Source organism: Cucurbita pepo, chromosome LG10 (genome assembly GCF_002806865.2).
Source record: "Cucurbita pepo subsp. pepo cultivar mu-cu-16 chromosome LG10, ASM280686v2, whole genome shotgun sequence".
In the NCBI taxonomy this organism is placed as follows: domain Eukaryota; kingdom Viridiplantae; phylum Streptophyta; class Magnoliopsida; order Cucurbitales; family Cucurbitaceae; genus Cucurbita; species Cucurbita pepo.
In genome coordinates this window covers 2,509,757-2,533,266 of record NC_036647.1, presented here as the reverse complement: position 1 = coordinate 2,533,266, position 23,510 = coordinate 2,509,757, and the positions used below count along the sequence as shown (strand labels likewise).

Genomic DNA, 23,510 nt, shown 5'->3' with positions numbered 1-23,510 from the left:
AAAAAAAAAAAAAAAAAAAAAACAATGGTAATGTTACGCCCAATGGACTCTCCCCCTCCCTGATGAATAAAAATAAAACAGAGATTAGTACGGATTACAGATTCAGAAGGCTCACTAACAACCGATCTAATAAACCAATCAAATGAATAAGAGCGCCAGAAGTTGCCGCCCTGCTATTAGGGTTTCACTAAAATCTATCGTAATACCAGACGGGGAGAGGAGGAGGAGAATCTACCCGAAGAAAGAGGGAGATAGTAGAAGGAAGAACTTACCTCCAATAGTCTGTAATTTTGAGAGATTAACGTGCGCCGTGGAGAAGACGTCTACAGTGAGATGAAAGAAAACCTACTCTAACCCGGAGGAGGAGGAGGATGGGGGTGGAGAACAGAAAAGAGGGAGAAAGCAACGAATAGGCAAAACCACGAAAACAAAATAATCAATTACTTTTTCTTTTCTTTCTGCGTCGGCCCTTTGTTTTATATCAATTATCACTTTCGCCCCTCAATTCCTTCAAAATTTAATTCCTTCAACTTTTAAGATTTTCATTTATATGACTTCATATTTTCTTCACAATCATCCCCCTTTCTTTTTTTATCTCATTTTTTTATGCCAATCTTCTATTTTCTTACACAAACAAATAATAATAATAATAATAATAATAATAATAATCCAACCTTCTAGTGTTTTAAAATAAAACCTCTCTTAACCATTTTATCTCTCTATTTTGTTAAACCCTTTTCTTTAAAAATATAAATAATAAATAAATAACGTGATGAGAAAGGCTCCCAACTAGTTTTCATTGTTTTATTTTTCCAAAAATTGAGGGGGAAATAAAAATTAACAACAAATTTAGTGTTTTTAAAGATCAAACTGGCCAATATATCGCTATACGGTTGAAGCCAACAAAAATAAATCTAAATTTTATTGTACCTTTCAAAATTTTGAATTTAGTTTCTAAATTTTAATGTACTAGATAACAAAATCATAAAATTTGTACTGACAAAAGGATTATTTAATTTAAAATATATGATTTTTTAAGCGAATTAAACATTTATTTCAATAAATAATACTTTATTCTTATTATTGTTTTTTTTTTAAGTTGTGTGTTATGCCCACTCTCTCATATATCATAGATAAATGACATTATTCTCCAATTCATTCATTAAAGTCCATAATTTAGATAAAACATTTCATTGAAAAAGAAAAAAAAATATTTTTTTTTATTTAATAGGTATCTCAAAATCTTAACTTACCTATTAATTAATTTTCTTTAAAATTTTTATTTTAATTGATAAAATATGTGAGATTATGGATTCAAATATATAAACTTTCAAGTGAGAATCCACCCACTTCTTTTACTCCATCTAATTAATTCTTAAGCTTTTAATTTTAGGTTGATATATTGCCATCTTTTAATAGTTAACCAACCACGTAAATTTTAAATTTATATCTAATAGGAGGATAATTATTCAATTTTCAATTTTATCGTTTGGTGGTCTATATCACCTTAATTTTAAAATTTTCAATTTATTTTGAATTTGATTCCAATTAGTTTAAAATTTATTGGGTATATACTTTTTTAAATGTAGTGGATGAATTCCAAAATACATTCTTTATTTTTTGAGATGGGAACATCAAGCTTAAATCCACTAGAACGTCAAAATATAGAAAAATTAAGATAAATGATATCACGATTTAACTATATAATATACAATTTAAATAGAGTTTACTTTTATATGTTAGTGGAAACATACATTAATGGAAAACATATCGAGTTAGTCGCGAAGATGTGTTCATTGTGAATATTTTGATATATTTTAATTATAAAGTGAAAAATAAATAACAGTGAATGCTTATATTCCTATTTATAAAATAATGGAGGACATAAAAATAACAATAAAAATAAAAATAAAAATAAAAATAATATACCCTCAAGCTTGGAAATCCCAGATTCTTGCGAGAAGCGAAGCGCGCGAGGTGCACCTCCAAATGGGAGAAGCGAAGCGCGCGAGGTGTGTATTCAGGAAAGAAAGACTTCAGCCCTAAAGCTTGGAAGCAGTTTGGCGAGAGCGCTGTGCTGCCCGCAGCGACCATGGCAATTGATGCAATCGAAAACCTCTCGCCTCCCTCTCGCCCATCTTTCAATTTCAGGTACTGGTATAGCTTCCTCCATCCTTTGTATTATGCTATCTCGTGTTTCTATATTCATCGATCCTCGTTTTGTTTCACTTTCTCAGTCTGCCCACTTTTATGTTGCCGTTGACAGGCTCTAGTTTAAGATAGTCGCCTTCTCTCTATCTATGCTCGTACACATTTCTGGGATTCCACTGTAATGTTTGGTTGATATTTTTGTAGACTTGTACTTTGTTTGGCAGGAAATGTTGGTGGGTTTGTTGGACGCGGCCGGTCGCCGTCCGTCCTTGCGGATGATCGTGCTCTGCAGTTCTCGCGACGAGATCGACGCTATCTGCTCCTCCGTCTCCAACCTCCAATACATCTCTTTGGCCTCTTTGGTATGTTTATTTTTGCTCAATAAAAGCTCTTCCAAGTGAAATTCGGGAAATTGGTCTAGAAATGCTCAAGCCTGAGCCTGATGGATGCATTCTTTTGCGCCACTTAACGAATAATTTAATCTCGGAGTTACGACTTGCCTGAATTGATCTTCAATGTATGAATTGTCAATATGATAGGACGCTCGGATCAGGAGTCATGACATTATCTTGAACAGGATCAGCTCTTTGGGTTGTATTGTCCATCCGGGTCCTAGTTCTATGGATGAGATGCTTTGATTGGTAGAGTGCTATCAATATAATGGCAATCGCTTACATTAATACGCTTGACCTTATTTTATTGTATTTCAGTTGATAAAGGAAACCAAGTGGTGAAACTAACCATTACGGATGGTAATTGTGCCATGTGGAACAATATCAATTCTGGGCAATCGCTCACATTAACTCTGGGCAAGTGTTGATTGAATATCAATTGACTGGATGACAAGGTCACCCTATACAATTTATTGTTTTCAGTATCCTCCATCTTCCAGTTTTTGAATACTGCTATATCGTTTTGACCCTGTGTGGGTCAGTTGTTTTCTGTCATTTGTTCACTTACTTTTACTTTATGGTTAATACGGTCTTAGGAACAAGTTTGCGTAAACTTATTTGTGCAAGGGAAAATTACCCCTTCTCATTTAAATCTTACACTGAGTACATTTTGTCTTCTTCCTTCTTGTCAATACGTTACTCATGTTGGCATACATATGGGGTAGCAACCATGCTTTGAATGGATAAGCCTTACTTTTTGACTTATATTGATGCTGTGTATTTATTGCTTGTCATCTTCAGTACAGTGACCTTGCTGAAGCAGACCGAGCACTGATTTTAGAGAAATTTCAGAAAACAACATGAAGGTGGAGCCAAAAGTTCAGATCTCTATTAGAAGACAAATGTGAGGTTGAGAAAGTTGGAGAAAATCTCACATGATTGCAGACGCCTGCCTTCCACTTCTGGCTTATGTGGAGTCACCTCTTTCTGCCCTACCAACAAAGAAGTTGATATTGTCCGCTTTGACCTGTTACGTATAGTCGTCAGGTTCACGGTTTTAAAACGCGTGTACTAGGAATAGGTTTCCACACCCTTATAAGGAATGTTTCATTCCCCTCTCCCACCGATGTGGGATTTCACAATCCAACCTCCTTGGGGGCCAGTGTCCTCGCTGGCACACCGCCCGGTGTTTGGCTTTGATACCATTTGTATCAACCCAAACCTGCCGCTAATAGATATTGTCCATTTTGGCTCATTATGTATCACCGTCAGATTCACGGTAAAACGCGTTTGCTAGAGAGAGGTTTCCACACCCTTATAAAAGAGTGTTTCGTTCCCATCTCCAACCGATGTGGGATCTTCCAGAAGGTGTAGTTTTCAGACTACAGGATCTTGAGCTGATAATTTGTAAAAATGTGCCTCGGACTATATCAATGGGTAAGACGCCTGCCTTCCTCTTCCTGTTTTGATGTGGTACTGATCATTCTTTAAGCAAACTCCTAAAACTAGACATTTGAAAAGTTGTCTGAAGTGAATTCGTAAGCAGATTTTGATTATTGTGACAAATTCATTGTTTCTAAACTTCATGTCATTTTTATTGCAGGAAACGTATACGAGGCGCATGACTACCTGCTCAACCTCAGGTTATTCTTTTATACTGCCAAGGATTATAATATGAGTTGCTTGCGCAGTTTAGTTTTCTTCATACACAAGAGTTGCTTCCTTAGCGATTCTACGTAGATGGGATCTTAATCAACATGGTTGTTGGGGGTGAAGTGGTAACACTCGAAAGCATTGAAGGAAGTAGTGGGCTTGTTATTGCTTAGATGCCCGTTAATGTAAGTGTTTTACTACTTTCTTTGATCTTCATGCGCATTGATGGATATAAATTTTGCCAAGGAAACCAGTCCCAAATAATTATTCCTGAATTTTAGTTGGCCTTTTTCCTATAGAACAAAAAAGTCGCATCCTAGTGTCGCTTCTTTGTTTTATTTACAATTGCTGAACTTGGAAAGAGACCGTGTTGCAGATTTCTGAAATTTGTGAGGATGTCTGCTATGATGGAACACCTTCTGAGGACAACGCAGAAGGTTTTCCTGTTGTACCATCTTTTGGCCCATAACACTGGATTACAATGGCCGGGAAATACGTTATCCTGTGCTTGATAAGGTGTTTAGCTACCAATTTAGCATTTCAACTATAAAGTATGTTGGTTGATTTGTACCTAGGAGAGAGCTTTCCAGTTTAGTTTAGTAAACACGGGCTATTGCCATATGAATGGAATGCTGAGATATGTGGTGTTTTATGATTTTGGGTCATTTTTCTTTCCTGATAAAAATTTAGCAAGTGAAAAGGTAACCGTGATGAAGTAATAGTTCACAAAACACCACTTGATTTGTTTCACAGAGTATAACTTAACTAGTTTTAAAATATAATATCTACCTAAAGTCAATTTTGAATCTCGAGAAATTTGAAGATCAGTACCAATGTTATAAGGTATATTTTTTTATCTGAATTAACTCCATAGGTCAGATTCATGGGTTCAAATTTTGTTAAGTAACATCTAATAGAAGAAAACTTTAGTTTAATTACAATTACCTAGTACAAAGTTAAATAAGTTAAATGTAGGTAGATGAAATAATACGCATTCCCATTGAATTTTACGATGCTAATGTTGTACTAAGCTGTATCTTCACTCAATTAGTCTCTCTAATAAACCCTAAATTATAGGGAGATGGTCTTTTTTTTTATGGGTTGGAAACAAAATCATCCCACAAACAAACATAAAAAGAAGAGCCAAAATTTGATAGAGTATGTAATGTGCCTTGTGTAGACCAGTTGTAATATGTTGACCCGATCTCCACGTCGCCCCTCAGTATTAATAGCAATAACACAGTCTCTTAAGCCTTAACCCATGTGAGTGACAACCGAGAACCGACAACCATATGTCGTCTACCACCATTTTTTGGTAAAAAGATCATTAAAATCTCTGTCACATGCGAAACACGCTATAAGCTAGAGAATGCTACATGCTTTACTGGGGAAACTCTTAATTAATTGTAACAAACAAATAATCAAGGCTAATATAGAAATCCGTGGCCTTTATATGAAAAAAAGCAGGGCTTTATTTCAGTGAGCTGCTGATTTGTTTAGTCGAAAGAGAAGCCAAGTAGGGGGCTGTCTGGTTAATTAAATGTGACTTGTATTAAAAAGAAAGCAATGTCCTTCCACATGGTCCATTGGCATGGCCAGCTCATTCTCTGTTATTTCAACCTGCCAGTCAAAATCTCATATCCATCTACCTCATTAGATTCTCTCTTTAATGTTGTTTTTAATTTTGCTGCGGCCTAAACAAGTTTGATAAATAAAGGAAAGTAAGGTGAATAGTGGATGTGGTTGGATCCAGCGATGGGCGACGTATAAATACAAGAAGAGAACACAGGCTGCAAGCATGCATGTTATCTCCCCTGCCCTTTCTGATCTCTCTGTGAGAGTACCAAATGGCTTGCTTGGACTCGTACAAGAGCCCAGATCAGAAGGGACACTACCCGCCGATGAGCCCAAGACTGTCCTTTTCCAATGACTTCGTCGAATCCCATCACCCCACCAACACCAACACCAACACCCATATCAGTCAACATCAAAACAGCCCTCCAAATATTTCGGCCTCCGACGACTTCGAATTCTCTGCACTCACCAATCCCAGTAATCACACAATGACCGCCGCCGACGAGCTCTTCTTCAAGGGGAAATTGTTGCCCACTCTCAGAGATGAGCTTCTCCTTCACGACGACGACGACGACGCTATTGTAGTGCCGTCGTTCGTGCCCCCGAAAGGCCTACCAAAATGGAAAGAGTTTCTCAGCCTCAAGAGATCGGTTGTTGATGGGCGCTGCACGGGCACGGGCACCGACAACGACAACAATCAAGGCAAAATGCCCAAGTTGGCCCTCCATGATAAGTCATCGCATCTTGACATGACTTCGTAGATCGATCAGAAACTCAACTAGAACTGTGCGCCTTTTTCTTTTTGTTGTTTATGGTTCTTATGATGGTGTTGGTATATCAGCTGGGCTGTTTCTGTACAAATTTGTTGAATGTTTGTTTGCAATTAATTCTGTGTTGCTTGCTCCATTCTCTCTAACATCATGCATGCGTTCGATGTCTATAGCGTTCTTGGCCCAGATTCGTTATTTTACTGCCTGAATGCCTTTGTTTCTTCCATCCCATACTCATTTAAGGAAAATATTTGGATCTACTTCTGGATCGGGTCAAACATTCATAGTTCTAGCTATTCTCTGTTGAACTACAAAATTTTAATTAATTTGTTCATCTCCTACAGTTTGAAATCTCATTCTTTAAAGAAAAACTTCAACATTATTAATTACAATATCATATAACAAGAACATGCATGATTCAAATTGATTATCAATTTTTTTTTTTTAAATTGACCATTAAATTCTGTTGTTCGAACACTTGAAATTTTTATGTATGAAGTTTTTTTTTTTGGTTCAAATAAATTAAATGGGTATTAAATAAATTCTATTTGTTCAAACAAGTCCGTGATAACTCGTGATAAATAAGGGTGAAAGATATCGTGCAATACGTAAATGATAAAAGGAGGAAGGCAAAGCGATCTGGCAGTTTAAACCCGTAAAGCACACGTGGCATTTAATATAGCCTTCAAATTCCATTGGATTTTGCATCTCAACATCGCCGCCTTTGGGCAGAGGCAGAGGGAGCGCACAAGGTTAGCGCCAGCGCCAACGCCAACGCGACCCCTCTCTTCCAAATTGCAAACTCATATCCTCTAATCCACAAACTTAGCCTTTTCCTTCCGAATGGACTCCACCCCTTTGAACTGGGAAGCTCTCGATGCCCTAATAATCGACTTCGCTAGATCAGAGAACTTGATTGAGGATTCCTTTTCGTCCTCCCCACCTTCTTCCCCTTCCCCTTCCCCTTCCTCGCTTTCCTCCTCCTCTTACCATTCCAGGTTGATCATCCGCCAGATCAGACGCTCTTTGGAGTCCGGTGATATTGACTGCGCCATCGATCTCCTCCGTCTTCATGCACCCTTCATTCTGGATGATCATAGGCTACTGTTCCGGTTGCAGAAGCAGGTTTCACTTATTCTGCTCTCCCTATCCCTCTCTCTCTCTCTCTCTCTCTCTCTCTCTCTCTCTCGCTGATGCTTCGTACCTAATGTTGAATGTGCAACTTCTTTTTGTTCATGCGATATCTTTTGATTTTTATTGTTTAGGCTAATTACGGGATATTTCCATTTTTTTAATCATGCTTCGTCGGAAATTGGAAATCTGGAAACATAGAGTCCGTTTGTTTGGTAGCTAAATATCCTAATCAGTGGGAACATCCTTTCATGTATTCTGTTTTCAATTACCAGTATGGTGGAACTTTTTAGTTGATTCGTTTCCCTTTCTGTGTTTATTGTATAAAGAAATTTATTGAGCTTCTGAGGAAAGGGACTCCAGAGGATCGTGTTTTGGCCATTCGATGCATTCGGACAGTGCTCGCTCCTTGTGCTCTTGACGCATACCCGGTAAGCATTTCACACATTCTCGGTTTGCTCGAATTGATATTTTTAAGAAAATATTCTCTGGTAATCAGATCGAGCAAAGAATTATTGTCTTTTTCAAAGAAAGAAAAATTCGGTTGAATTATGAGAAGTACGAGAGGAAGTGCCATAAGCCATCTTTTTTCTACTCTAGTTGGCGTAATAAAGAAGTAGCTGTAGCTACAGAAAGGTGAAAAAAAAAAAAAAGAAGAGAGAGAGAGCACCTTAGAAACCCAAAAGTCCAACCATCTCTCAGAGAAGAGCACCGTAGAATAACTTTTGACTACCTCATAATATTGTTCCATAATGTCTTGAATTCTTTGGGGGAAGAAACCACTGTGCTATTTTTAAATCAGATTCTGCAACTTTTCTGCTTATTCTGTTGGCTGAGTTCTCTTTTATTTATGTTGAAGGAGGCGTATGAGGAGTTCAAGCACGTTCTTCTTGCCTTCATTTATGACAAGGACAATCAAACATCCCCAGTGACATATGAGGTGGATATTACTATTTTCTCTCATATCACATTGGTGACTATTACCTTCGGTATTTTGGATGTTTCAGTGGATATTGACTATGCACCCTTCCGGAAACCCAGTAACATATGGCTGTTCTTGATAATTGGAATGCACATTTAATATTTGGCTGTCTTATATTTCAAATAGATGTAAAGGCAACCTTTCCTTTTTAATCAAGAACTTTCCTCTTTTCCTTACTTTCTCATCACCACAAAATTATAAGGAAAAGGTGGACCATTAATTTCTTGGGATTTGGCCACTTTTAGGGTTCACTAAGCACAGCCAAATTGAAGTTTAATGTTTCACGTTATTTTTCACTCGACACATTTAAAATGGGCTCTGTTTAAGGCTCTCAGGGCATTCTATAAGCCTAGTACATATTTCTTTGCCAATAAATATGAATTCCTTGGTTCTGGGTGGGTAGGGTATGGAATTGTCTTGTATATTGTTGTCAAGGTGCTTGAACAGAATGTGTGTAGGAGGTTCCTAGAAAATCTAAATCTTATAAAATAGTTTCTTAATTTGAAAAGCATAGGGAAAATTTTGGAGTCATCAAGTTTTTTTTTTGTTCTTTGCATATTTTTAAAGCAGAGTTGTTCTCCTTTGGAAATTCATAAAGAACAGTTTATTTTATTTTAAATAAACATTATTAATTTTTATTTGAGATGTGAATTCGCATATCTTCATTCATAGTTGCTTTTTCTTTTATGTTTATGTTGTGTGTATTTGAAAATTTTCAAGTTGAATATGTTGCAAAATTTATCCTTTGGAGTCTGAACAACATAATTCTCAAAGAACATCTTTCAACTCGATATTTTTAGTTCTAGGGGCAATATGTTCTCTTTCAGTGGTCTGAAGACTCTGAACAGGGTGGAATTGGGAACTGCATTTAGTTTTTCTGCTGAAGGTGCATTTTCTCATGTTTCAGTGGTGTGAAAGTAGGAGGTTTGATATTGCTGGGTTAATGTCGTCGGTCCTACGAGCTCATATGCAGGCATATGATCCAGTCTTCTCAATGACTTTGAGATACTTGATAAGGTTTTTTCTTCATTTTCTTCTTTCTTCTTGTCCCCCACCCATAATAGATCAGTTGATAAAAATTTCGTTGAATCTAAAATTTAAGTTCCTATATTATTCTTTGCCTTTTCTTGCAGCATACATAAAGGTTTTTGCTTTCGTGAAGGCGTGTTGTCTCCCATATCAGATCTCACTGAGAGGTTGCTTCTAGATGAACGTGATCCACCTGCCACGCCCAAGGAGAGTCTGCATGAAGCACCTCCATTTGATGAGGTGAGATGCCTGATTTTTTTAATTAGAATTTTCATTTAAAAAACTTGAGCTTCTAGTTAGTTCCATCTAGTGGTGTGGTACAACGTGAGAGTTTGCTCCTATTTGCATGTGTATGGTTACTAGCTGCCAGGAGTTGTTATTTTCTTCGCCTCTTATTTTTTGATCTTAATATGAGTACAGGTGGACATTCAAGCTCTTGCACATGCCGTAGAGCTAACAAGGCAGGGGGCAATTGATAGCTTGAGATTCACCAAAGGTGATTTATTTCATGCATTCCAGGTTAGCATCTACGTGAAGGCTTATAATTTTATCCTTTCTGGTCTATGCTTCACTGTTATTAGGTTCTTTTTGTACAAATCCTCGGGTATAGCTGCTAAAAGTACTTTATGCTGCTTTATGTTGCATTAGACTGTGTGAACCATAACCTCATTGGACAGCGTGCTTGTAATTGGTACTAGCATGGGACACAGAGGATGTGACACTGTCTTGATGGGTTGTTTGATAGAAATGGTTCTTCATATTGAAATATAAGGTTGATGGGAAGTGGGATCATTGAGAAATGCAAGGCAAGAGCAAGACCATAGTTCATATGAAAATTTAGTGTATGTAGAAGTAAATCTGTTCAGAGTTTGGAGACAGTTTGTTGTTTGTTCTGAAAATTTTGTTGAAATTTACCGACTGTAGAATCCTCACTCTTTATCTCTTGATTTTCTCTAGCATGAAGAATGGTTCTATCTACTCAGTTGTATTGATATTTACCTCTTCTTTAATTATTTAAAATATTATATTATTTACATTATTCTCTTGTGTTTTTGTGCTTATGACATTTGATTCCAATCATCTCGTCAATTAAAATAGTATTGTTCATTTTGTTTCAGTTTCATGATGGTCTCATTGATTATGAGTTTTACATACATATCGCAGAATGAGTTGTGCCGGATGAAATTGGACCTTTCTGTACTTGATGAGCTTGTTCGTGAGTATTGCATCTACAGAGGAATTGTGGACTCTGGTCGTGGGGCTCTCTCTGGTGAAACTCAAACTTTTATCCCTTTTTATCAATAAGCTTGTATGCCTTTTAAACCTGTTTGTCATTTCTTGATAATTAGGGATGCAGAATCGCTCTAGTTCATTGAAAGTTGATCAATCTGAGCTGGAGTATTGTTCATCAAGGAATTGCTCTCTTGAAGTCGACTATGCAACCAGTAAACTTTCGGATGGTGAAATTTCTGTCAACAATTCCCGTGTGGATAGTTCTCCTGAAAATATTGCTGATGTGACTAGTTCTCAAGGTACCGAGACTGACTTACGATATTCATTGGTGCCAACGTCCAATCGAGAAGATTGTAGCACTAGTGATTCAATTCATGTGGGAAATTCAAGAACATTACAAGTAAACAAGAACCGTGGGATTGTAGAAAGGAGCAAGCGAAAGAGATGGAGAGGAAGACATGATGATAGAGAACTTCGTGACTTGTCTTACAGTGGATGCAGTAAACAAGAAGTTAGCACTACAACTGTGGCCAGTACGACCATGTCTAATGAACAACAGGTACATCCATGACTATATTTTAATTCATCTGATTAAACAATCTGACTGAACTTTTTTCTGCAGAACCTTGAAAAACATTTACCATTAGAATCTACTGGCAAGGATGATAAATATGAGATTGTCTTGGGCATTAGAGAACTGGCAAGTAAAAGGTTGGCTGCTGAGGTTGTGGAAGAAATTAATGCCGTGGATCCAAAGTTTTTTGCACAAAATCCTATTCTCCTATTCCAACTTAAGCAGGTAAATTGGTTGTAACGAGGTTAAGTGTGAGTTTTCCTTTTATACTATACTCGTCATGCTTGCTACACTATTAGCTAGTCACCATTGATGGATCTTGGAAGTTTACATGAGTCTGCGGCTTGATGAGAATTATTGCATATTTCTTTTCAATTTATTTGACGTTCCTATGGCTTCAGGTTGAATTTTTGAAGCTGGTTAGTTCCGGTGATTATTCTAGTGCTTTGAGGGTCGCATGCACTCACTTAGGCCCATTAGCCGCTGATGATCCTTCCTTGTTGAAGCAATTAAAGGAGGCTTTGTTGGCTTTGCTCCTGCCCAACGAAGATATTCTTGGGAAAGGCTTCCCTATAAATGCTCTTGCTAATTCTCTTCAGGTATGGAGCAACTTACTAATAATGAAACCCACCCTAGATTTATTAAATTTAATTCTTGGGAAAGGCGTATCCACTCTGAAAAAGTGTTTTTCAATATAAATTATTATTTTAGGTACCAATATTCAACCATTTTTATTGCTGATAACTCTGGATCTTGCCCTTATAAACAGGCTAGTAGTATGTTCTCTTATTGACGATGGGCCATGCAAACTCAGGATGTTTTATGAACAATATTTTAATCAAAATTTGTTCTATTAGAAAGAATCGGGTTTGAAAGAAATTAGAGGACCGTCTAAGGGGAAGAGACTAGTCAAAGACTTTCTTGTTAGTCTCTGCTTTTAGCTGGTGTTCTATTTCAAGTGATTTTTATTGGTACTCTTTTGTTCGTATGTTTGTCATTTGGGAAGCCTTTTCGTAGTCCCCTTGGGTTGTTGGGGATCTGTCCTCTCCCCCTTTTTATTATCCTCTCTTTGATATTGAATTTAAGTTTCCTTGTAAAAAAAAAAGCCAAAATTATTTCAATTATAATTTCAAGAAGTATTTCTTTGATTCAAATAAACATGTTTTTCAAATGATTAGTTCACTAAAATGAAAATGGTTAAAATTACTTAAGAGAAAGTGCATGCTTGTTTGCATTTGTAGAGAGAGATTAGTAAGAAAAAGGAGTGCAAATAGAGAAAATAGTGAGCGTATAAGAAGTGAGAAGTTAATGAGAGAATATGCATATGATGAGAGTAATTAGCACGGAGAAAAGGTGGGAGCTTTAAGCTTGGGAGTCTCCTTTCTCTTTTCTACTGAATTCTTCGGTTGGGCCACAGAGGAAGGAGGTCAAACAGAGGGTTTTAGAGTTGGAGCTCAACCATATTACATAACGCATCTTCAATGTACAGATGGTGGATTTCTCTGTATATATATGTATTTTTAATGACGAAGAAGGGAATGTTTGATATTAGTGGGAGCTACTTTATATCTTCTAGAAGGCCCTCATGTTTGAGTGTTTATCTCGTCTATCTCCTTAAATATCGGGATGAATGTTTTGGACAGAGGGGCAGAGAGAACGACTATTTTTTGGGACTTCAGGCAGAGAAACCTTCATTTTCTCATTTAGTATTGTTTCTTAGTGGAAATTTGAACATTTTCTTTAGGAGCCATTGGAGTGGATGTTTGCTTGACTAACCTATTGGAAGAAGGGTCCCATCTTCTTTGGAAGGTTGACCATTGCACCTCCCTAATCTGCCTCCCCACCATTTTTCTGCAATATACCCTATCTCACTAAAGGTTTCGCCTGGGGATGGTTAAATAATCAAGAAAAATCATTAGGCTTCATTTGGGAAGCATCTAATTTTGATGTTGTAGTCACTTAAAAATCAAGATACCATTGAAGTCTGTATTGTTTCTTTCTAAGTACCAAGATCGGAGCAAGGCCCTAGCAGCAATATCCTAGGAGATTCTAGCTTTTCGCTTGAAACATCAGCCCTTCCAGGAATCATTCTGCAATGCCCTAATAACAAGTATTGAGGCTGGATATCTTTTTGTTAGGAGACTGATAGCCACCCCTTTAGTTTCACAATTACTATGAATGAATTGGTGATTCATGACTTCTTTCATTCTTTCTGCACAAGCGATTAATGAGGACTAGAAGGGCCTGGTCCTTTTTTTTTTTTTTTTTTTTTTGCACTCTATCTTGAAGACTCTTGTAGGCTAGGTTGTGAACCAAAGATGAAAAATAGCACTTACACTCGTGGCAGAAAGCAACAACCATGTATGGAACCCACCAATGATGACTTGGAAAAGAAGAATAATTGAGGCTAACCAATTCAAATTATTTTTAGTTGGTTGAAATTTTCTTTATGTTTTTTTTTTTTTTTTAGTTTTTGTATTATCTGGAGTCCTATACGTCCATTTCTATTTTTAGTTATTTCTTTTGTTTTAGGAGAATTATCCTCCATGGTTGGGTCACGATTCAATTATATAGCAATGGTTGTTATACAACTTATATAAATATTTATAAACATCTATTGATGGTACAAAAAAAAAAAAAAAANGTTGGGTCACGATTCAATTATATAGCAATGGTTGTTATACAACTTATATAAATATTTATAAACATCTATTGATGGTAAAAAAAAAAAAAAAAAAGAAAGAAAAAAAATTCAATTCAGTCTTGAATACTCAACTCAGAGACATTTTGGTTCCCTCTGTTTGAGGTTTACAATTATTCAAATAGATAAAAAAAAAAAAAAAAAAAAAAAAAAAAAAAAAAAAAAANCTTCTTCACCCAACACTTTGTACCCCACTTACAAGAAATCCATAACTCGACCAAGGCCGTAACAATTTGGTATCAGAACCAATAGTTATGGGTGAATCTGTTCTAGAACAACTTATCAAATTCTTATATTTACTCTCATTTGAACAACAGAGCAATTAAGCCGGTAATGAGAAGGTTGAGCAGGTTCGTGCCAAATTGGATGCCATATCTCTTGATTTGGAATCCACAAAGAAGGGTCTGACTATTTCAAAACAATGAGAGATGATGGAATTTCTGGGGCTTCTAAAAATTATGGAGCCCCTAAAAATTAAGGAGGAAACTTGATTGTACCAAAGTACACAGAACTTGACTTTCCTTTGCTTCAATGGGTTGGATGACCCCTTGGGTTGGATTAGCTGTTGTCAACAGTTTTTTTGACATCTAGAAGAAAATGTGAGCTTAGCCTCTTATCACTTAAAGAGAATTGCTCAACTATGATTTTTACAGATGGTATAGGATACTTCGAATCCCACCTGGACAGAGTTTGTCCACCAATGCAACTTGCAGTTTTGGACCTCCCATCCAAAGCAATAAATTGGGGGAGCTCACCAAGCTAAAACAAACGGGTTCAGTGGGAGAGAACTCGAACAAATTTCAAGAGCTGAAATTTTAACTCAAAATTAGAAGATTCAGTTGTATCTCAGCAGATTGCAAAATTATGAGCAAATTGCAAAAGTCTATATCAGTTGAGGGGGAGGTCCACTAGCCACAGGACTGGATAACCGCAATGAGTATTTTAGCTTGTACGAAAGGAAAATATATTCAAGGGCCACCACCAGTCGGAATAACAAACGCACTTCACCAATTGCAGATTCACACACCAACCATTAGTAAAACGACTCACTAGAGAAGAAATGGAAAGAAAGAAGGGAGAAGGGGTTGAAGCGAGGGAAGTTTAAGTTCCTTAATTTTGATACAATCAAGTTTTCTCCAAAATTTTTAGAAATGGTTGTCCGAGAAATCCCTTTTATCCCTCCTTGTTTTTTGCTTGACTTTCAGCGAGGGAAGACGTTAGGCCCTTTGTTGTGGCTTCAAAGTCAAAAGATATGACATCCAATTTGACATGAAACTGTTCAACCTTCTCATAACAGCTTGATTAGCCTCTTGTTCATATAAGAGTAAATTGAAGAGTTTGGTAAGCGGTTCTTGAACAGATTCACCCATAACTGTTGACTTTGATACCAAATTGTTGCACTCTGATACCAAATTGTTGCGGTCCGAGGTCTGCAATCAAGTTACTTATATCTCATAAGTGGAGGTACAAGGTGTTTGTCAGGGTGAAAGTAGCTCTTTTTTCACTCTATTTTGAATAATTTGTTAGACTCAAATAGAGGGAATTTTAATACTTTTGAGTTAAAGTACTAGGATTGAATTGAAGTTTTGTTGGGTACCATCTTCATTGATGTTTATGAATATTTATACAAGTTGTATAATAACCATTACTTCATCAATTCAATCATGACTCAACCATGGTGGATTGTCCTCCTAAAACATACGAACTACTAAAAAGAGAAATGAAAGTGGAGGACTTCTTATAAATACGAAAACTGAAAAAAAATGCATAAAGAGAAATTCAATCAACAACTAAAAATAATTTGAATTGGTTAGCCTTCAATTGTTTTCTTTTCCATTGTTTTGTTAGTGGGTTCCATATATGGCTGCTTGTTTCTGACATGAGTGTAAAGTATGTACACACACTTGTGGTGGCATTGTATCAATCGTAACAGCTTCAAACTTGGAAATTGGAATTTAGCTTAAAAGGGATCTATTTAGGATGTTTTAGAACTTTGTCCCATGTATCGTATATATTTAAATAGCCCACACATTTTTATTTGTTTGGTTCCCAAGAAAGACTGGGCAAAGATATTGAGGTCATGCGGGAGATTAGTCTGTCTAACAGCTTTTAGAATCTCCTTTCCAATGTCCGGACTAGAGTTATCCTTTTTTCATGAGTCCTTCTCTTGTAATCTAGATCTGGACATCCTTCCACCATTCTGGCCTTGGGATTAATTTTGGGATAACTTTTGGTTTTAAAGAACTTGATGTTTCAAAGCTGTTATTATGACTCTCGAGGTTGGAGAGGGGGGGAGCACAAAGCGGATCTTGGTGGGCTTCAAGGTGAAGGGACGCATGGATGAGTTCGCACTGAGATTAGAGTGATTATGTGATAGGTCAAGTGTATAAGTTTCTCTTAGAAATCATGTGAGAGAGTACAAAATATGTTGAAATGATCCATTTTGGTTTGTGGAGTTACTCTTCAATCTCAAAAGCCGCTCAAGACACATCAGGTTGAGCTCAAGGCATTACATGGCATGTCCAGATCATAGGAATGTTACAGCCGCAAAACTAGGTGCCGAATTCAGATTCTAAGTATTGGGCATGAGGCATTATAGCTGTATGTTGAAAGTACAACAATCATTTTTTAGATTTTAAACAGTTTTTAGATACAGCTTTTTTTTTCTTCTTGTTTGTAATGGTTCCATTTGTAGACCACAAATCGTATGGGACTGTTTTTTCTGTTACACACTTCCGAAGTGTAAATGCAAGATTCTCTCTATTAGAATATTGACCCAGGAGATAAACCTTGTAACCTCCAAAATTCTCTCTATCAGGAAGAGAACAGAATACGCTGGTATCTGTAAATATATAGCAACGTGACAGAAAATTTTACATTTTTTGACAGGTTGCTTTTGGTAGGAGACTTGGTATTGAAGAACCACAACTAATGAAGTTGATGAAGACCACACTTTACTCTCATAGTGAATGGTTTAAACTTCAAATGTGCAAGGATCGGTTTGAAAGTCTTTTAAAGATTGATTCCTTGAAGGAAGTTAATCCCCCTCTGCTTTCTACTTCCGCTGGGCTATTGAAATCAAATTCAGATAGTTGCACCCCCGGTTCTTCCCAAGTCGCGAAATCTTCGGGTGCAAGAACCACAGGAGATGGCAGCAGTCCTACGCAAGCGTCATCTAGAGATGCATGTGACGAAAATGCAATTCTTAAAGTCATGGTAGGTAATTTCAACTTGTACAATGAACTTCTATCATCTCCTATATGGTCTGGTTCATTTTCCCTGTGCTCTTACAAATTAAATTTGGTAGAAAAAAATGTGGTTTTCTATAGTCCTTCTGTTGTAGGTTTTCTCCATATTTATGATGCGAAGTTTTTGTGCATTGGTTCAGGAGTTTCTTGCTTTGCCCAGAGCTGATGCCATCCATCTTCTTGCACAGTATAATGGAAATGCAGAGATGGTCATCCAGCAAATATTTGCATAAGTTGGCATGTAAAAAATTGTAGCTTTATTATGATGGGGTTCATTTGTTTATTATTTGCCCGACATTATTTCATTCATTGTGTAAAATACTTGTATACCATCTCTGTATATGCCAGAGCTCCAATGTATATAAACGTCCGTCCAACGATTAATGTCCCTTGGGTTCTTTTATTATATTTATGGGATTGGTGGATGTGTAATCGAGCAGTTCGGGAATATGTAACTTAGATCTGAATGTGCATAGCAATGGATTTCAATCACAACTGTAAAGAAGATGTTTTTTCTTCTTCTTGTAACACATTTGATTTGTGGAACAATATTGATACGAGTGAACTTCAAATTTGATTTATTCAATACTCAAGCCTTAGTGATATAACTCTTAGAACTAAGTTATTGGATATTATTGACATTAAAATTTGGTTGATATAGTAGATTACAATATCTTCAAAATGAAGAAACTAACTGAATATGGATATTGTATTATTTGTACGAACAGTAAAATCTTTGCTAATAGTTTATCACTTATCTCTATATCATTTCTTTATAGCAGGTGGTGGGACTTGGGGTCATATTTAGGGAGATGAGCCCTTATGGAGCAAAAAAGGTTAGAGCTCATAAAACAAAAGTGCACAAACAGTGAAGAACGAGCACCCTCTTAAGATTCTCCGAAGACGCATTAATTTAAAAAGAGCTCATATCCATCTGTCACATATTTAGGCAAAAAAAAAAAAAAAAAAAAAAAAAAAAAAAAAAAAAAAAAAAAAAAAAAAANTAATTCAGTAGTCAGAACATTGGCATAAATGGGTTTCCACTTTGGTTTATTTTTATGCATTTGATGATCATATCAGCGTGGGGTGCACGTTTTGATCACCAACTTTCTTCATTCTGAAGCTTCAATTTTAAGGCACTCCCTCTTTTAACCTTATAAATACCATTTTCCATTGTGGAGTTTATCATACTTTTAAGGAAAGGCTACAAAATTTCAACCCATAATTTTAAAATTAGAAAACAAAGCTATACAAGCATCATGCCATGCTTTGTTTGAAGAAATCCACTTCAAATTATTTATCACAACTGCCATAAGACGGTTTATTAAAAGTCAACAATAAAAATAAAAATAATCAACGCAACCTGCAGGCGGATAGATTATAGAGTTTAAAATTTGGTAAATAATAATAATTGAATTGACAAATTGGCTTCGATTTAATATATAAAAAAAATGTGTCACATTTGTTATCATTTTTCTTTAATATAATATATCATAACATGTTTACGTGGAAAAATTGAATTAGATTGTTTTATTATCTCATTTATAGGCATTGAGCTTTATTTTAGTTAATTAAAATAATATAAACACATTGTTCAAAAGAAATAATTGAAGAAAATGAGGTGTTTTGAGAAGCACTCATAAGCATGGGGGAATGATGGTTACAAGAATTGGTTGTTGTGCATGCATTCATTGAGGTTAATGATGGTTGGTGCTCATCCTTTTTTAGTTATCTTCCAATCAAGACTACTCCCAATATTACTAACATTATTTTTTCAAACTATCTTTCTCCTATATAATACATCATGACAACAAATAAATAATAAACAGATAAAAGGAAAGAGAAATGACATTAGTAAAAATAAATTTATTTTTAAGTAACATCCGCATTATATTTTATCCATCACAATCAAATATTGTCGGTTGACCTGTTACGTAATGTCGGATCTTACATTCACTCTTTATGGGGTTTGTCCTTGCTGACACACAGCTTGGTGTTTGATTCTAATACCCTTTGTAATAAGTCAAACATATTGTTTGCTTTTGTTTGCTACTTATGGCCGTCAATCCTCACACGTTCAAAACGTGTTTGTTAAAGAAAAGTTTCACATATTTGTAAGAAATATTTGGTTCCTTTCTCTCTAATAGGTGATATTTAAAAGATAATATCAATGATAGAAATAATGGTGGTAAAGATGGGATGCCATGTTCGATGCTGATTTACAGAGAATCTAACTTTCAAAAAAAAAAACATTGTAAAAGAAGAAAACAGAAAGGGAAGAATAGTAGTGAGATGATTGAGCATAAACAAATGATATCCAGTGTTAAATAATGGGAGGGATCAGGACCTGCCTCTCTGGACTGTCCTTTTTAAATTTTTCTGGGAAAAGGGATTCGATGCATTAAATTATAGCGTCACACCCAGGGTTTCACTGTGGCTAACAACAAATTAATCTGTAATTTAACCATTGCTTTATTTCTATCCATTTGGAACGAAAAAGGCATTACAGTGTAGCAAAGGGGTACTCGCATTGCCCCCACCTTCATTCTTTGACGCGCCTCTGCACTTCGTTTAGTGTTTGGTAAATCTATCGGTTCTTTTCCACATTACGCCGTCTGGGTCTACGACAAAAGTTTTGATTTAAAGATTTGTAAGATTTTGCCGGAACCCAACACCATAACTCGTACGGAGTATTAACAAAATTTCAATTTTTGTTTGGAATTTGAATGCAGACGGAGCCCCTCAAATTACGCGTTGCTTCGTTTCTTCTTGTTCTTGCTTTCTGTGCATCACGTGTCCAAATTTATCTTCTTCACCTTAAACCCAAATGTCTCTCTCTTTGGGTCTCGTTCTTGCCTATTTTTGAAGCAAATCGGCAGCCGCTGGGCTTAGTAGACGAACAGGGTTGACGGTTTGGTCCCAAAATTTGACCTCTGTTCCCTTTTTTTGCTGTTTTTCTTGTAAGACCCATGGCCGAAAGTATCTGTTTCTTCACCCAGGTATTCTATCTTTCTTCTTTGTCTACACTTTACCTTTTAAAATCGAGAGTTTCTGGTTTCAAAACATTTTCCTTTCTTCTAGGTTTCATAGTTTGAATGTTCGATTATTTTGAGGTTAAGAAGTTCGTTTTCTTAGTTTTCCGAACAATTTGCCTTGTGAAGGTCATCTTTTTCGTTCTTTAATTCATGCAGCTTCCGTTGTTATTCAAGGGAGCTTAACGAACTGTAACGTATTTTTCCTCTTTCATGGTTTCCCAGGATACTCTGATTCTAAAACCTCCCAAGAAATCTCCTCTGTTGTTGAGGATGGCAGTTTTGATGTTTGCAATGGTCTGTAGTGTTTCCATATGTTCAATCTGTGTGAAGCAGTTGAACACTCACACCAAGGCCAGATTCCTGAGGGTTCAAATCGCTGACTATCCTGAAAAAAGTATTAGGCTAACAAAAGTTCCTCGTGAGCATTATCCAAGACCCAAAACTTTTAGCAGGTATTTGAAATTTATGCTTCTAATCATGATTTCAAATGTTTAAGATCACTCAATACTCAGCTTTTGTGTTGTATCAGGGCTGAATGCTTCAACAATCCAGTAAGATTCTTTGCAATCGTTTCGATGCAGCGGTCCGGAAGTGGCTGGTTTGAGAGTCTTCTGAACAGTCATGTTAATGTCTCCTCTAATGGTGAGGTGTTTTCTGTTTTGGATCGGCGAAAAAATATTACCTCAATTGTACAGACTCTGGATAGGATTTACAATTTGGACTGGCTCAGTAGTGCTTCTAAGAACCATTGCTCTGCAGCCGTTGGCTTCAAATGGATGCTTAATCAGGTAACGAAGGGTCCCGTTTTATTTTTCGTGTTCGAGAATTAAACTTATAGACGCTACTTCTACCTATGTGTAATGTGTGTGCCTAGTATGCGTAATCTTTGAAGCTTAGTAATGAAATTTTTACACTATAGATGCTTGTTCGGTTGGAGAAATGAAATTTTGACACTATAGATGCTTGTTCGGTTGGAGAGGAGAACGAAACATTTCTTATAAGGGTGTGGAAACTTCTCCCTAGCAGACGTGTTTTAAAACGTAACGAGCTAATTTACTCCTCATAAATGCATCTCATTATGTGGAATGTTGTCAACCTGATCCGTGCTAAAAATCATGTAGTTGCACGACATAGTACCGTGTTCATTCCCAGTTTAATTTGTTTCGACTGAGGGCTTCACTTGATGGTTGGAAGAGGTAGTAGCTTATGGTATTTTGTTTGAATAGGGATTGATGCAGCATCATGAAGAAATAGCAGACTACTTCAACCAGAGAGGTGTTTCTACAATTTTTATCTTCCGAAGAAACCTACTACGTCGTATTGTTTCGGTTCTTGCAAATTCCTATGATCGTTATGCTAAGATGTTGAATGGAACCCACAAATCACATGTGCATTCTCTAGAAGAGGTTTCTCTCCCTTGCCCTCTCTTTCTCACTTGCTATTGTTGTCTCGATTTTCTTTCTGTTACTCGGGTGTTAAAGATATGGCCGATTGAACTGTCTTTCAGGCCGATGCACTTTCGAAGTACAAGCCTGTCATAAATTCGACATCGTTGATCTCTGATCTGGAGGGAATGGAGGCAACAATTTCTAAGGCCTTGGAGTACTTTGGTAACACAAGGCACATCATTGTGTACTACGAGGACCTAATCAATAATCGAACGGTGAGACTTAATCGGTTTGGATTGTTCATTGCTTGGTGCTAACCCATTGCAACTCTACTGCATTGGCTTTTCCCTCATCTATTGAAGCTTTGTTTTTGACGGTCAAATCAAATCCACCATTGTTGTTGCAGAAACTGAAAGATGTACAAGAGTTTCTTAATCTGCCACAAATGGAACTAAGAAGCCGCCAAGTGAAGATACACACAGGACAATTGTCTGATTACATCAAGAACTGGGACGATGTTAAGGTGACTCTGAACGGAACTGCTTACGAGCATCTTCTTCACGCAGATTACTGAGGTATATATCGTTTTTTGCTCGACGTTTGAGATGGTTGGAAAGGGTAATGCCTTGCCAGTTCTTCCCAAAACAAAGAAGCTTGCTTAACCAGTTTGGACTGTGTTTGCCTGATGTTCATTGGAGTGTTACCGCTGTTTCTCCCCTCTCAATCAGCCTTCACTGATTGAGGACCAACCCTTTTTGGTTTATAGTCTGTTTGACCAAACTGAATTGTAAATGTTAGCCAACTGTTGTGATAGTGTTATCGTCTCATTCAATCTGCAAAAGTATGAGCTTTTCTGACAAAGAGGCATGTAAACAAACTGAGGATGTTTTCTTGAGAACCAAAATTTAATCAAAACAAGAAACAGAGAAACTTTAGTCTATTTTGGGACATACCTTGCAGCCAATCCTACTCTGTTAATTTATTTTCATGGTAAAAACATTTTGTTAATTTGTTTTCATGGTAAAAAGCAGAGAGCAAGAGCATTGTAACAAGCAGAGAGGAAGAGAGTAGAGTGTAATAGAAAAGGGCTTTTCAGAATTTCTTTTGTCTCATTGTCTCTCCCCTCTCGACATCTTCTTCACAGCCTCATGGGTATTATTTTAATAAGTTAGTTTCAGAGCGAACGTATACTTCTACAAATTGGTATAGAGCGGATTGTTATTTTCAACAAATTGGTATCGGAGCGAATTTTATTTCAACACTCTTTATGTATTTGTCCAGAAAAGATGAACAAAAAAAAGTGTCATATTCTTCTTCATATATGACGAAAACACATGTAAAACTTGATACTCACTCCATTCAACAAAACGTCCATAAAGTTCCAATCTTTTTTTTTCTTACTGTTTCGAGAGACATGCATGAATCCGCCCCTATCTTAAATTTTGACTAAAACCATGTTTTCACATTTTCTTTACTGACCGTCCAAATTCATCGCTAACAGATATTGTCCGTTTTGGTTCGTTACGTATTGTTGTTAGTCTCACAACTTTAAAGCGCGTCTGATTGGAAGAGGTATCCACACCCTAGATAAAACCTCTCCAACTGAGGTGAGATTTCACAATCCACCCTCCTTGGGGGCCAGTGTCCT

General features: G+C 36.6%; 4 protein-coding genes and 1 long non-coding RNA gene across 9 annotated transcripts in view; 4 read left to right on the top strand and 1 right to left on the bottom strand.

Annotated features, from left to right (window-relative positions):
* LOC111803678 overlaps positions 1 to 444 on the bottom strand; it is a 9,341-nt gene extending 8,897 nt beyond the window's left edge. For 2 of the 3 annotated variants that reach the window (XM_023688189.1, XM_023688193.1), the window contains exon 1: positions 273 to 444. The gene's annotated coding sequence lies outside the window, so the exon portion shown is untranslated. Of the gene's footprint in view, positions 1 to 35; positions 60 to 272 lie in introns of all 3 variants that reach the window. The other variant, XM_023688191.1, reaches the window with a different exon arrangement.
* A 3,358-nt stretch (positions 445 to 3,802) lies between these two features.
* LOC111803162 lies at positions 3,803 to 4,861 on the top strand. The gene is made up of 2 exons (XR_002816345.1): positions 3,803 to 3,980; positions 4,147 to 4,861. It is a non-coding gene; the product is annotated as an uncharacterized LOC111803162 (long non-coding RNA).
* Positions 4,862 to 5,854: 993 nt separating this feature from the next.
* LOC111804229 lies at positions 5,855 to 6,801 on the top strand. Its single transcript, XM_023688960.1, has one exon. The coding sequence runs from the start codon at positions 6,044 to 6,046 to the stop codon at positions 6,530 to 6,532; it is 489 nt and encodes a 162-aa protein (XP_023544728.1). The 5' UTR covers positions 5,855 to 6,043; the 3' UTR covers positions 6,533 to 6,801.
* Positions 6,802 to 7,257: 456 nt separating this feature from the next.
* Positions 7,258 to 17,967, top strand: LOC111803970. 2 transcript variants are annotated; one of them, XM_023688598.1, is made up of 13 exons: positions 7,258 to 7,666; positions 8,002 to 8,103; positions 8,532 to 8,612; positions 9,562 to 9,671; positions 9,788 to 9,923; positions 10,104 to 10,202; positions 10,848 to 10,953; positions 11,033 to 11,143; positions 11,216 to 11,475; positions 11,539 to 11,715; positions 11,892 to 12,089; positions 17,081 to 17,407; positions 17,580 to 17,967. In XM_023688598.1, the coding sequence occupies exons 1-13, from the start codon at positions 7,385 to 7,387 to the stop codon at positions 17,670 to 17,672; spliced, it is 2,082 nt and encodes a 693-aa protein (XP_023544366.1). In that variant the 5' UTR covers positions 7,258 to 7,384; the 3' UTR covers positions 17,673 to 17,967. The 2 variants fall into 2 exon arrangements, with proteins under 2 accessions (XP_023544366.1, XP_023544365.1); XM_023688597.1 differs by having other exon boundaries at positions 7,260 to 7,666; positions 11,033 to 11,475.
* Positions 17,968 to 19,915: 1,948 nt separating this feature from the next.
* On the top strand, positions 19,916 to 22,808 carry LOC111804502 (nodulation protein H-like). Of its 2 annotated transcripts, none has more exons than XM_023689331.1 (6): positions 19,916 to 20,438; positions 20,697 to 20,926; positions 21,004 to 21,262; positions 21,701 to 21,880; positions 21,982 to 22,137; positions 22,269 to 22,808. In XM_023689331.1, the coding sequence occupies exons 1-6, from the start codon at positions 20,409 to 20,411 to the stop codon at positions 22,434 to 22,436; spliced, it is 1,023 nt and encodes a 340-aa protein (XP_023545099.1). In that variant the 5' UTR covers positions 19,916 to 20,408; the 3' UTR covers positions 22,437 to 22,808. The 2 variants fall into 2 exon arrangements, with proteins under 2 accessions (XP_023545099.1, XP_023545098.1); XM_023689330.1 differs by lacking the exon at positions 19,916 to 20,438 and adding an exon at positions 20,521 to 20,600.
* Positions 22,809 to 23,510: the final 702 nt, after the last annotated feature.